Consider the following 14,368-nt stretch of genomic DNA (forward strand, 5'->3'; position numbering starts at 1 on the left):
TTATTATCTATTTATAAATATCATATTGTCAATTCAAAAATCTGTTCAGTTCTTCTTTTCTTTTTTTCGAAGAAGTAATAAATATTAAAGGTTATTTTGTTCGTTTCTTTACGAATTAGAATTCACTACCATTGAAAAGTTATAGTTATTTAGTTTACCCCCAGCGATCAATTATTGATTTATATCTGTACCTACTTAGTTACTTGACAATGAGTTCGTGACCAAACTAATAGCAAGGCTATTCGCAAATTATACATTTATTAATTATAATAAAGGATCAAATGACTTCACAAAATAAAGTAAAAATCATGACCTCTATTCATTACCGATTAGATTGTTGGATGTTTCCTACTTTGAGGCGAACCGGAAAAATTCTAGTCTAAGAGTATTCTGTAATTACAAGATGAAGTTTCGTTGCTAAGTTTTAGCTATGAGGTCCCGGTCACTCGATGAATAAGGGAAATAAACCTGTTGTTGTTTTTCCCCTGAGTGAAAAAAAAAAACAGAATTCTGATATAAAATTTTATTTAGTATTTATATTATTCTTTATTATTTTGACTACTGCGTGCGTATTTCTAGCCCTACAGCTCGCGACTCACTAACGATTCGCAGTTGTACAAAGTTGTACTTGAAAGATATAATATACCTAATTATTAATTCCGAATCCAACTAAATTTAAAATCCCTTCTACTCCAAATGCTAGTAATGTAGAAATGGAAAAATTGTGTATGGAATGGATGATGGTAGTCACGGTGGCGCTGTTGGGGAAGTGTTGTGACTCCAAGGGATTTTACGTTGACAATGGTTTGGCGATTGTTGTTGGAATGTCTGTTGTGTACTGTAAACTCATGAGGATCTCTCCTTATTTCAGGAATGGGACAAAGCATTCCGGAATTCCTCTCCCTGGAGGATCAATCCTTGATGCAAGAGGAGATCCTTACTCTCCTGGGCTTAAGCCATGTTCCGTCTCGTCGTCCTCACCATTCTCATTCTGGACTGAATCACACTGTGTCCTTGTTCATGAGAGATCTCTATGAGAGCATCACTTCCGATAGGCAGGGGGAACTCAAATCAGAGGCCAATTGGACCCCTGTTAATAATAACCGCTTTCAACTCAATCCTCAGCAACTCTCCATCATTCACGAATCCGATGTCATCATGAGTTTTGGAAATCATGGAAGACAAGAGGATCTTCAATGGACGCGTCTTTTTTGGTTTGATACGAATGAACTACCGAGAGATCCCAACTCAGAGGCTATCACGTCCTCTTTACTCCGCCTCTATAAGCAAAAAGGAACACCTCCCACCTCCGACGACGCCATTAAAAGTCATCCAAAACATTATGGTCTCGTTAAAGTCTATCAATTAGTCGAAGGAAGCACAAAAGACGCCAATTTGTTAGACTCGCTCCTCGTCTCATACAATGAACAGCGATGGATCTCTCTTGATGTCACAAATGCACTACACTCATGGCAAAAGGACTATAAGACCAATCAAGGACTTATGGTAGAGATTCGAGATCCTAAAACAGACGAACAAATCCATCCAGATTCCATTGGTATTGTGGGAAGCAGGCATTCACTCCCAGATCGTGAGGGGTTCATGGTTGCTTTCCTCAAACACAATGAGGATCCAATACAAAAGAGCCACAGGGTCAAGCGGTCCTCAAAGTTCGAAATGATTAATGAAGATGATGAGGAGAGAAATCCATATCATCACAAGAAAAAAAATTAAAAAAATCATCGTAAATACTCTTATTTAGAAGATGATTTCATTAGTGATGTATATCGCGATTTCTATGGTGGAGATACGCGGAGTCGAGCTTGTCAAAAACGATCATTGTTCGTCAGTTTCAAAGATCTTGGATGGCAGGTCGTTTGATACTTTGTCAATTAAAATAAAATAATGACTACATTTTATTTTTAGGATTGGATCATCGCCCCTGAGGGCTACGCTGCCTATTATTGTCACGGAGAATGCACTTTTCCACTAAATGTATTTATGAATGCAACTAATCACGCTATCGTTCAAACTCTCGTCAATATTATGCAGACAAACATACCCAGGCCCTGTTGTGCTCCTGTACAGCTATCTGGAATATCTGTACTGTATTTTGATGAAAGTACAAATGTTATTCTCAAGAAATTTAGAAATATGGTTGTTAAAACTTGTGGATGTCATTAATTTTTTATTAAAAATTATTCATCTCGTCAATTTTAGACTCTGACTGAAATAATTGTAGATTAAGGTACACTCATATTATAATACTTTATTAATGCCTCCTTGTTTCTAGAAGGGAAATCTTTGCTTCCCTAATATCTTTGCTTATTTATTTGTGATAATGGAATACATTTTATAACCTAAAATCAAAATTATATACATGCAATATATATTTATTAAAAATGTCTTAGCTTTGTTCTATTTTACACTATAAACTATGTCATTGTAATTTATATTACAAGATTAAACTTTCAAGCTGAAATTGTAAAAAAGTGCTGTGCTCCAGGATGTGAGAGTCAAATTATAAAAAAATCTTTCTCAAAAAATATCATTTTATACATTTCCAACACTTTATAAGATCTTTAGTAATAAGTTTTATTGCTGAAGGTCAATTAAACTTAATTATACACAGAAGAAGAGTTTTGATTTTCACTTCTGTATTTTTTTATATTAATCTTGATAAGATATCTCTACAGAAGGGTTTCGTCAGAGGCTACACTCAAAAGTAGTCCGAGCGGATCTTCGGTGATGGATATTTTTATTAATTCTTTCCGGGATTATATTCTATTTCATTTTTTTAGGGTATTTTCATAAAAGGCTTATGTCTAGAGTAGTGATTATAAGGTTAAGAGCTTGATAAATTCCCTTATTAAACACTATTATTCTGTTAAGTTCAGGGGCTTGAAGCCATCACAGGCTTGTACATAAAAATGCACTTTAAGAGAACAATGGACTCGAAGAATACATTGAGATCGCCTATCTAAAGATTTCGTCGTTTGCTCTATGAATTTTAATGAAGAGGGTTTTACTAAATAAGAGTCAAGATTCTCTTACTGAAAGGAATGGTCAAAAAAATAATTCCGCTATACATATATCTTTGTAAAGAAATGGTCGCTCAACAGTCAGTACTTCTTCATCAAGATATGAATGGAGTCAAAAACTTCAAAATGGAGTAAATCAATAATTTGAAATTTCAATACTTTGGATTAAGCTTTTAAAAAGATATAAAATGTAATCATCCCAGAGGATTCTTATTCCTGAATAAAATATACAATCTCACTTTCCTTTATTTTGATGAGGATCTAGATATCACTGAAATATTATCAAGCTTAATAATTATATCGGATCTTACGCCTTTGAGTGTATAGAAGAAATGTCAATCCCAAAGAAGTCCAACATTTATGTATGTCAAGGAGAAAACATTAATTTTATTTCATTTCTGAAATTATCTACGATTAGTATTTTAAAGCCCGTTTTAAATAAATTATGATATAATATCATCTTTAATGGATTATGAAAAGTTGCAACCTTTAAAATTAAATAAAAATTTTTTAGTTGTCCTTGTACTAGATAAGCAGATGCGTTCATTATTTTAAAAGGTTGTATGGTTTTAGTTATTATTTCCTTGCGATATTTACTTCAACTTCTAACAATCTCATTTCTTTTTATTAAGAAACTGATGATATGTTCAAACAAACAAATTTACTATTAACACGTAAAATTTTCAAATATTTTTTGTCAACTGTTTTACTTTTTTCTTATTGCCTCTGTATAATATCGTAAACCAAATACAAAATATTATGATTCTTCATGTTGGACAAATACTGTAAGGTTAGTATTGACTATTAAATACCTTTTCTAATATCAAAATTCCAAAAATGTAATATACATATCACATTAGTTACTAGCGGTAGTACCTGGAATAACCAGGGGTGTGCGCTGGATGATTATTAGTTGTTGTTTTTTTTTTTTTTTTTTTGGGGGGTTAAGTTGCTTAGTTTCTTGATATTTTCCCAAAATTAAATTTTTTGTGCATAGCTATGGATTTTTGAAATTATTTTAAAATTTAATTTTTGAAATTAATTTTTAATATTTTTTCTTCAAAGAATTTAATTTTTGGATTTGAAAGGGAAAAAAAAACAATAAGCGCCCCCCCCCTCCCCCAAAAAGAAATATATAATCCATAGCTATTCTCAAAAAATTAAATCTTTTCAAAAAAATTCCAAAAATCAACAGCTATTCTCCAAAAATTAAATTATTAATTTTTTTAAATTTTTTTGGAAAATAAGTTCAAAAATCCAAAGCTATTCAGAAAAAAAATTAAAATATTATATTTTTTTTTTTGAAAAAATTTCAAAAATCCATAACTATTCTCAAAAAATTTAAATTCAAAAAAAAATTCAAAAATCACTGTTGCTGGCAATAAATTAAAATTTTATGGAGGCAAATTTCAGAAATCCAGAGCTGTTAACAATATCAAAAATAAAATTTCAGGCATTGAATTTTTCAAAAATTCACAGTTGTTCAAAAAAAATTATAAAAAAAAAAAATTATAAAAAATAAAATTTAAAGTATTAAATTTTTCAAAAAAATTTAAAAATTCAAAGCTGTTGATAAAAAATTTAAAGTATTAAATTTTATAAAAAAAAATCAAAGATTAAATTTTTTGGAGAAAAATTTCAAAAATCCATAGTTATTCACAAAAAATTCCATTTTTTGAAGAAGTAAATTAAATTTTCTTGTAAAAAGAAAAAAAAGTCCTTCATTTGGTGGGAGAGGAGGGCTAGAACCCCTCCCGTCGACCTGAGATGACGTCCCTGGTAACATACATGAATCAGCATTAGAAGATCCCATCAACTCCTGAGTCTTACTCTTCATTTTTCATGAGCTCACTCACATGGTGCTCCTCCATACAAAGATGTTCTCTTCTCAAGAATGATAGAATAATTATAACAGCTTTATAATTTTTTTACATGTTGCAAGAGAGTAATTTGATCTCTAGAGTCATCCCTAGCTGTACTTTAACTACATACGCTCATTGCTAACCATCATTAGATTTATATCCCTTTTATAATATGAGTTCCTTAAAAATGAGTCCTCATCTCACAAACATATCTACAGGGTAGGACAGCAAAACGTAGACTTGAGAGATGTATTTATAAATATACCAATAATATTTTATATTTTCAATATTAAGCAAAAAAAGAATGCTAACAAAACATGTAGACAAGGTTTTGCAAAACTTTTTTCATTATCAATCACAGTATTTACACATCGCCTGAAGGCCATACAGGAGTTGATGACAAACTCCCCTGACAAGTCGACCCATGAAGCTACTATGGAGGACTTAAGTAAATCCACATTTGGGTGTGAGGTCCTGTTGGTTTCCCTCTCCAAAGTGCCCCAAATGAAAAAGTCCAGTGTGTTCAAATCTGGTGAGGAAGGGGGCATATCTTTTTGGACCAGAATCGAGCCATGTTATCTGCGTAGAACTTTTGGCACTTGGCAGACATGTGAGAAGGGGCACTGTTCTGAGTCCACACATAGTTACCCTCTAGGTAGTTGGTCTTCCGCCATTGCAAGATGGTGTACCTAAGCACCTGGCCGATTTTCTGTCCAACCTTGAAAAAAACAAAACTTCTTTCCATCAGAGGCTGCAACGTTGAGGACCATTGTTTGGACCGGATATTTGATGTTTTAAACCCCTTGGACTTTTTCCTTTGTTTCCACAAACCAGCGGTCGTTCCGGTGGTCGTGGAATTGATCAACTGTGAAAATCTTCTTGTCTGATTTTTTTTTCAATATTGACCCATTTGCCTTGATCCATGTGAGGATTTTCTTGCGCCTCTCGAGCCTCCTGGCTTTCATACTCTCTGTCAGAAGGTGGCGTGGGTCTTTGTGAAAGAAACCAATCCCAAGTTGTGCTTTATCGCACAGTTTGATGGTCCTAGGAGCCACAGAAAAGTCGATGGCGATGCGATTCATCGACTTAGTGGAATCCTCCTTTATATTCTTCTCTAATCTTAACAAGAACTTCCTATCCCTCTTTAAAACTATTCCCTCCACTCCTTGACATCCTGAAGAGGTCTTCTTCATTTTTTTAGCAGTGCCAACTTAAAAATCAGGCTCGTAGAGCACTTAACAATGTCAGTAATCTTCATCAAATCAACTCCAGCATCTAGGAGATCTGCGAATGGCTACCCTCTTTCCTTGTTGCTCGCTCATGATGATGAAATGACTAGTAAAGTTTGTTGATGTAAAAAAAAAAAAAAAAAAAACGGCTAAAACAGAATATCACAAAATAATCACTACACCTTTCCATAGTAATGAGTAAATGAATACTAATTAACAGTCCACGTTTTGCAGCCCTACCTTGTATATATGAATAGTGTGTGTAGACTCCCAATGCACCAAATTTTGATAAAATTTGAACTATTGTTAGATATACGGTGGGGGTCTAAAAAGTTTGCAATCTAACAAAGAAACAATACTGATTCGTTTTTGTTGAATTTTTAGTCTATTTTACATAGACTATTTGTAACTCTACACACTTCTCTCGGCCATGCTCCCATTCAAATTGTACTCACCTTTTTTTCCTGCAAAATAATTGTTCACTCTTTATTTGACAAAAATCTGCCTTCAGTTTGTCAAGTAATGATGCGTAGTATGCTCTTGTAATTGTTGTTCCTTGTTGAAGGTAATCTATTAAAATAACTCCTTGACTATCCCAAAAATCAATCACCATCACTTTCCTAGCCAAAAAACCATTTTTGTCAATTTAAAAAAAAACCCACTCACATCGACTCACTCAAACGACTGTTTCATAACAACTAAAAACTTTAGTGAGTAACTGTCAACAGATGATAGATATATGTGACTCGAAGTAGCTGTAGTTAAGTATTGACTAATGGTGTAATTAGCAGGGTTGTACCTTTATTGGTCTAGCAGTTCAAATTCATACGGAGACTGGGACTGAGACTCTCATATATTGCTTCTTTGTCTCGGTTCTTACGATTTTGTTCGTATATAGAATATATAAAGAAAATGCAATAGATATTATAAAAATAAATTAGCTTAAATCAATAAGTCAATTTTCTGAGTTTTTTTTTTTTCCTGAGTTTTTTTTTGTATACAATTGAGGCGTTTTCCAATGAATTTTTTATGTCGGCAGGAGGGTGATACAGTTGTATCTTAGTTCCAAATACCTAAAGTCTTCTTATACTTATGGAAAAGTGGTTTTAGGCACCAGACGGAGTAAATAAAAGAGGAAAGGGTTGGGGTAGGTTTTCCCTAACTTTAATATGCCAAGCTGAGGCCCCTTTTATACTATGTATGTGTAGACTGAAAGGAATCCTCAATTCACCATTTTCCTGCGTCCCTCCCTAGCCTCCTCTCACGGCCCCACTTTGAAAACAATTGTCTTAAGCATCCTTAGTTTTCGGGGCCTCTGTCGGAACTTGGGGCACAACGCACTCTGCATATAAGGTAGCTGGGCCCTGTTTTTGTCTAATATCATTTCTGGGGCCCGAATTTTCTATCGATACCCCTGATTTTAATGCCTGTTACCAAACTGAGCATGTATAAAAAAGAACCGAATCTGTTAAAGTTGAACTGAGACCGAACCGTTGTCAGCTGTTGATTCTCTCGTATCCCTTGATACGTCATGTGTATTTTATAACTTATTTTTCCCTTTTTTTTAAAAAGATAAACAAACGATGTAATAAGTTATTCAATACTTATGTTCTGTTTCATAAAGGACTTGACTACAATTTCTTGTTGATTTAATATTATGAATATACTAGGACGTACCCGTATTATAGGTTTATTTCGAATTATTTTATTAATGACTTAAATAAGTCCAAAATGTAGTAAAGGTTATCGATAGAAAACATTATAATTAGTCATCCTTCAACAATAATGAAGAGACATACTAAGAATAACTTGCTAATTTTCTTATAAAATAAAGGTAACGGCGTGTTTATAATTATGTATTTACGAGTTTCAATGATCACGAAAGTGGGCTGCATGATAAAGTAAGTATGAAAATTTGTACAATAATTCCAAAAGAAATCTTACCTATTTATTTTTTTTTGACTTGATTCCATATTTTGAAGACTTGCTACTCGACTTGAAATCAATATCAAGGACTCGATACTTGACTTGAACTCGATAGCCAAGATTAGCGTCTTTAAAGGTAGTTTATACCATGCACCTTATATTAAAATAATGGACTTGAATTTTTTGAGCAAAGACTAGAGGCTCAATCTTGACTTCCCGTGTAAGGACTTTGTCCATCTTTATTAAGAGCTCTGAATCATCTTTTACTATTGGATGATGAATGACTCAATAGTTTGAGATAAATGCTAGAGTTAAGCATTCTAAGTACTGCCGCTAAGTAAAAAAAACCACACACACACAAAAAAGCGAAAATTGACATGGTAATAAGGAGTGATGTAAATCCAGTAAATTTTTTAGCTGGCCCCTGTTTTTGGAATTGGTAATCTGAAGGAAATAAATTTTCTTTTCCTTTGCAGTTGTCACTATTATTTAATTTTGGAGTAGTGAACTTCCTCGACTAAATAGATTCAATTAATTTCAAAACCTGATTGAACATTTGCGTGTGCTCATAAAAACAGAGTGTAACTCAGAGGATTTTTTGCGGAGTTACAATTGTAATTCCTTTTTACACATAGAGTAGAGTTGAGAATCGACATCGGAATAATCCTTGCCAATATCCTCCTTGTTTATTTCCTTCTCCTCCCTCGTCACAGCTGATTGAAGCTGATCTCCTTCAAAACATTTTTCAAATTGCCGGGGATACCATGTTGATTTCTCTGTTTCTTTTTTTTTTTTAACATGCCTATTATACACAGGATTTAAAAGTATATTTTTGAGGAGAGAAGCTTTGGTCTCATGGTGTTTCATGGGATTAGCTACAAGCAGAAAGTTAAAAAAATACTATTCAGTAGTGTTGGATTGGTCTAAAAAAACTAAATAGACTGCAGTTCGGACCTAATAAATTTTGTCAGTCCTAGAGGACCGATCCTTATCGGTCTTTTATTGAAACTACAACAGCTGAAATGACATAGTTTTCTTTCAAAGAGAAATTATACTTGAATTTCACAGTAGGGAATGTGTGACTAGAACGTATTATTGTTCGGACTCTGAGTACTAGAACTGATTTAAAAAAAGAAAGAAAGAAACCTGAGTGACGTCATCAAGGACCGAACTTTACAGGTTTTAGACTGATATGCAGAGGACTGTAAGCAGTATCACTCAAAAAGCAATCAGTGAAACTTTAAGTTACTGAACAGAAGGACAAAATATTAAAACCATTGAGATTTGATTTACTCATTGTTGAAACATCTTTTTGGGAAGAATCAGTTAATTGAACGAGACGGACATGTAAGGCTCAATAATATTCATACCAAGTGGTCCATTAAAATCAAAACACTTTGAATTTTGAGCTTCTACAAGATGTAATTTATTAATTAACAATAGAGTTTCAACAAAATTAGTACTATTAGTATATGTGTGTCTCTTAATCAGCTTCCCTTAGCGACAATGACGACTTCCAGGTGGCAGTGGAAGGCCTGGCACCCACTGCAGATGTACTCCTCTTTCATAGCGTCCCAGTGCTAGCTGATAGTGGCTTTGAAGAGCTCTGTGTTTGGATGAGGAACATTGCTGGTCTTATTCTTGATTTGTACCCAAAATGTGTAGAAGAGACGGCTCGCATCAGGGCTGTAGGGGGCCAAAAGTGACAATGAATGAGTTCAAAATACTCATTCAAAGGCGTCTTTTTACGAAAAAGATGGGGTTCTTTCTTTGTTGATGTCAAAAGTGGCCTCTGCACCCTCACTAACCTCGTTCCACCCGTTTCTCGTTCCACCCCAGATATTTTGTATTGACCCTAATGGACTTGAGGGGATTGGACTGGGCTGTTTAACTTAAATCCTACAGGTCTAGTGTGATCTTTTTGACAGAGCCCTCCTTCCTTTCTGCTCTGGTTACGCCCAAGTGCTTGGAGTGTGCAAATGCAAATTCGTGGATCAAGCGTCAATTTCTGGACTTGTACGTTAGCGAGAGAACTCAAGTTTTTTTTTATTTTTAACCAACTGTTTAGTCTTTAATATATCGAAATATGAATGTCTTTCAATCACTCAACCTTCAATAGTGTTTGAATGAGTAAGTGTTCAGATTTCAATGGACCACCCGGTACAGTAATATATCTTTGCTTCTCCCAACCTTTCCAACAAAAAAAAACAATGGGGAATCAGTTGTTAGTTATTCAATTCTTCATAGCGAGGGAATTAGTATTCAATAATTTCTGGAAATTGTCCAGAGCACTACAAAAATAGCGAATTCAACCCATGCGCGTTCTGAGCACTAATAGGAATTATAATTAAAAAAGCGTTATTAAAAACTTTCAGATTTACTAATGAATTAAAACCAAGAATAATAATAATAATCATAGACTCGTGATCCCCGACTTCCTTTCCAATTTTGTTTTCTTTCAATCTATGAATAGGGGATTGATTCATTCGAGAGAGAAAGATATATATTTTTGAATCCTAAACGCTTGAAAGTCAATCCTTTTCTTTTTATAAACGTTTGTGTGTATCAAAGGTTTATTTTTGGATAGGACTTCCTTTACAGAAGCATTCAAAGAAAACCCTTAGTTGTTTCATTTCCTTCAATGCAACTCTACTTACTTCGTGTTATAGATATATATAGCACGTCTCCTGGTATATACTATAGAGAGGAGGAGAAACAACGCAGGGCGTGCGGTGTTAAATATGAATTGACCGGGCGACCAATAAAAGAAAGCTTTTCTTTCGTCCAATGGTGTTCGACTTGACTTCTTGCCTTTTTTTCTCCCTCTCTCCCTCTCCATAAACAAACGTTATTCTTTTATCTCTCTCTCTTTCTTTTTTTTCCTCCCGCGGGATCAAGGAAAAAAAATATTTTTTTTATTCCAATACAATTATTATTTGTTTGACAGTGTTAGTGTTTAGTACGTGGGTTGGAGTCAGGTCGAGCAAGGGAATGATGAATGTGGAGAGTTTATATTCTTCCTACCCAGGATTAATGGAGTCAGTATCAGAGCCAAAGGATCTGATGGATGAAAGCCTCGTTGTTGAATGTAAGGATGATGTCAAGAAAGATGGCAAAGAGGATGGGGGTGATCCAATAAAGCCTCCCTATTCCTATATTGCTTTGATCACAATGGCCATTCTCCAGAGTCCGAATAAGCGTCTCACACTTAGTGGTATCTGCGAATTCATACGCTCTCGCTTCGCCTACTACAAGGAAAAGTTCCCCGCCTGGCAAAACTCAATTCGACACAATCTGAGCCTCAATGACTGCTTTGTCAAAATCCCTCGTGAGCCGGGGAATCCGGGAAAGGGTAACTACTGGACCCTAGATCCCATGGCAGAAGACATGTTTGACAATGGAAGTTTTTTGCGGAGAAGGAAACGCTACAAGAGAAGCAATAGTGGGAACTGCTTTCCAGGAGGCCCTTGGAACCAGATCCTTGATCCCTATACACGAAAACTCCTAAGTCAATACACGCTTCAACAGAGTGTGCAACAGCATATGGTGAGTGTTGCTGCTGCAGCGGCGGCAGCAGCTGTCGTAACTGTCCCTCAACCTCCGTATCCTATTCCTCCTCCAGCAACTTCCCAAGGATTTCCCCATAAGGAGGTCTCAAAGTCATCGACTCCTCGTCTCGGATTCACGATCGATAACATTATTGGATCCCGATCTCCCTCACCTGAAGCCAAGGAGAATCTCCCTGCTTGGAGTTTTAGTTCCACGGTGGATAGGTGAGGGGGTTGAGGAGAGGATCTCTTTCTCTCTCTCTGGACTCGCATTCATTGACTTAAGAAACCATTTGTGATATTTCATTCTAACTCTATCTATCTCTAAGGCATAAATAATATTTAACATACACAAATAGTAATAATAATCATCATAATTTATTTAGTTTATCTTTCATTTCTTATCTAATTATCTGAATCTGAATGTATCCCATCAAACCTCTTTGTATTCTAATTATTGTGTGATACGAAATACAGAAAATATACTACAAGTACAGGCTCCTCAATACTTTCTTAAAATTGCAAAAACTGGTATTATTTACTGGCTCAATCAATAATCTTTACAAATTTGGACCTAGTAGAAGCCTTTTGGTGTGCCTCTCGGGGTCACCCAGTACACTCTAGAATGGTTAAAGCCTAACACTTGAGAGATCTCTCATGGTAATTTTGCACGTGCGGATAGCTCCAGAATTACAGCTCTGCATTGCTCCATGATTTTAGTTATCTACTAGACTTAGGATTTTTGAGCGATATTTTCGCCCAAAATGAGCACCCAAGATATAGAAATTGGGTAATTTTTATTTAAAGAAAAATACGGGTTTATAAGAAGAATTTAAAGTAGATTTAGACATGATAATTCATAATTTTGCTATACTATATTGACAAATCAAGATTTTAATAGATTTTCTTTCGTTAATTATTATTATGGATCAGTATTGGTAGTTTTAAAAATTCTAAAAGATACAACAATTTTGAAGGAAATTTGAAGTTGGTGAAATCTTCAGGAATATTGTCAGCTGGAGGCCTCTCATCATCACCACTCCTGATTATATGCCCAACCTTTTACGTAAATGCAAGATCCGGATTGGGACAAAAGTTATTCTCCTTTGTTACAAGATTCAATGGGGATTATTCAACCGTCAATTTTGTGTAAATTTATCATACTCACATCATGTAATCATAACTTTTATTTCATCATATACATATATTACCTTCAAAAAGAGAGTCTAATAAAGGAAGGTTTTGTCTCGTAGATTTTCTCTCAATAAATATCATAAAATAATCATCCAAAACGGTCGTGTATTATAATTAGAACCAAAATTTTATTTTTCTATTTCAAACTAGTTTAGAATAATGACGAAATTTCACATAAACAAAGCAAAATGAGTAATGTTTCCAAAAAAGAAGTTCAAAGTGAGCGATTGAGCAATCTCTTAAAAACCTCAAGTCTAGTTATGACGCTCTTATTTATCGATTAAATTGGCTTATTTTCTCTAAACAACTGTTGACAGTAAGTTATTAGGATTAAACATGGAAATATTACAAATAGAACAAAGGTGCTCCGTTTATAAAGTGTTGCATACGAGACGGAGGGGCCTGTATAGGCCATAATCAATGTATCGAGTATTATGAGCTATATACTCATTATTTCCTCTCTGTCAAAGCTACATTGCGTCAATCCATAGTTGTCATTTCATTTCAGATTTAATCCTCATTGAGATGTCATGAGCCCTTTCTTTATTTCTTATTTCTTCACCACCTGTCCTCACTTCCATCAAATTCAAGGGGGAGAATGAGAATCATCCCTATGCCCCGAAAATGTGTTCAAAACATACCATACAAAAAGGAGAAAGGTTCCATGAGATCCCTTGTATTTATAATTTACAATATGTTAAGATATATATTTTAATAAAACTGCAAATATAATTCATTTTTACGTAGGTACAATAAGCTCAAAGACCGTTAAGTCACAAAATTATTCTAATGAGACTAACAGAAATAACAGATTTGGTTCCTTCAGAGTATGTTCTACTATGTACACATGGGATGGAAAGAACAAAAATAAACGCACACTAAATAAATCATGTAATTTTTTTGAAAATTTGGAAGTTGTCAAAACTTTTCCAGAAATGATATTAACAATAAGTATACATGATTTTTAGTGTTTCACTAGTCCTTATTTAGAACTGGAGTACCGTCTGGTTCAGTCCTACATATCCGGGTTAATAGAAATACAAGGTTATACCTGTACAACTGATGTTTGACTTCCACCATACTTTTAATATTGACGTCATAGTAGATGAGAGGTTACGTGTTTGGTCAAAATCTGTTTTTCTTACACAGCAGTCTGTACGATACATTAAATTGAAAATTCGTGCAATAGTGACTTAATAGACTAGCAAAACCGATTACATAATGGCGTAACCTTGTATTTCTATTAGCCTCGCTACATATCAGTCCTAAAACTTAGAAGTTTGGTCTTTGATGACATCACTAACAGTAGCACTACAGGATTATATTTTGGGAGGGCCCTTGTTTCTTTTTATTTTTCATGTATTACATTTTTTGAAAAAAAAAATCAAAAATCAACAGCTATTCATAAAAAAATAATTTTTTTTGGAAAAAAGTCAAAAATTAACATCTGTTTACATAAGATAAAATTTTTTGGAAAAAAAATTCAAAAATTCAATTTCAAATATTAAGTTTTCTCGAAAATTAATTGAGTGATCCACAGCTATTCACAAAATATTATTATTATTTTT

The 14,368-nt window shown here is 34.2% G+C and overlaps 2 protein-coding genes across 2 annotated transcripts; both read left to right on the plus strand.

Annotated features, from left to right (window-relative positions):
- Nucleotides 1–52: 52 nt before the first annotated feature.
- On the plus strand, nucleotides 53–2,405 carry LOC121119578 (bone morphogenetic protein 7). The gene is given in 3 exon segments (XM_040714278.2): nucleotides 53–804; nucleotides 872–1,872; nucleotides 1,927–2,405. Coding segments are annotated over 3 exon segments (1,350 nt in total). The 5' UTR covers nucleotides 53–713; the 3' UTR covers nucleotides 2,185–2,405.
- A 1,592-nt stretch (nucleotides 2,406–3,997) lies between these two features.
- On the plus strand, nucleotides 3,998–13,012 carry LOC121119579 (uncharacterized). The gene has a single exon (XM_040714281.2). It carries the CDS (start codon nucleotides 11,050–11,052, stop codon nucleotides 11,833–11,835), a length of 786 nt encoding a protein of 261 aa, XP_040570215.1. The 5' UTR covers nucleotides 3,998–11,049; the 3' UTR covers nucleotides 11,836–13,012.
- Nucleotides 13,013–14,368: the final 1,356 nt, after the last annotated feature.

Source organism: Lepeophtheirus salmonis, chromosome 6 (genome assembly GCF_016086655.4).
Source record: "Lepeophtheirus salmonis chromosome 6, UVic_Lsal_1.4, whole genome shotgun sequence".
Lineage (NCBI taxonomy): Eukaryota > Metazoa > Arthropoda > Copepoda > Siphonostomatoida > Caligidae > Lepeophtheirus > Lepeophtheirus salmonis.

Bases quoted from the DNA above. Each gene is read 5' to 3' on its own strand.
- LOC121119579 (XM_040714281.2), top strand. From the start codon at position 11,050: ATGATGAATGTGGAGAGTTTATATTCTTCCTACCCAGGATTAATGGAG.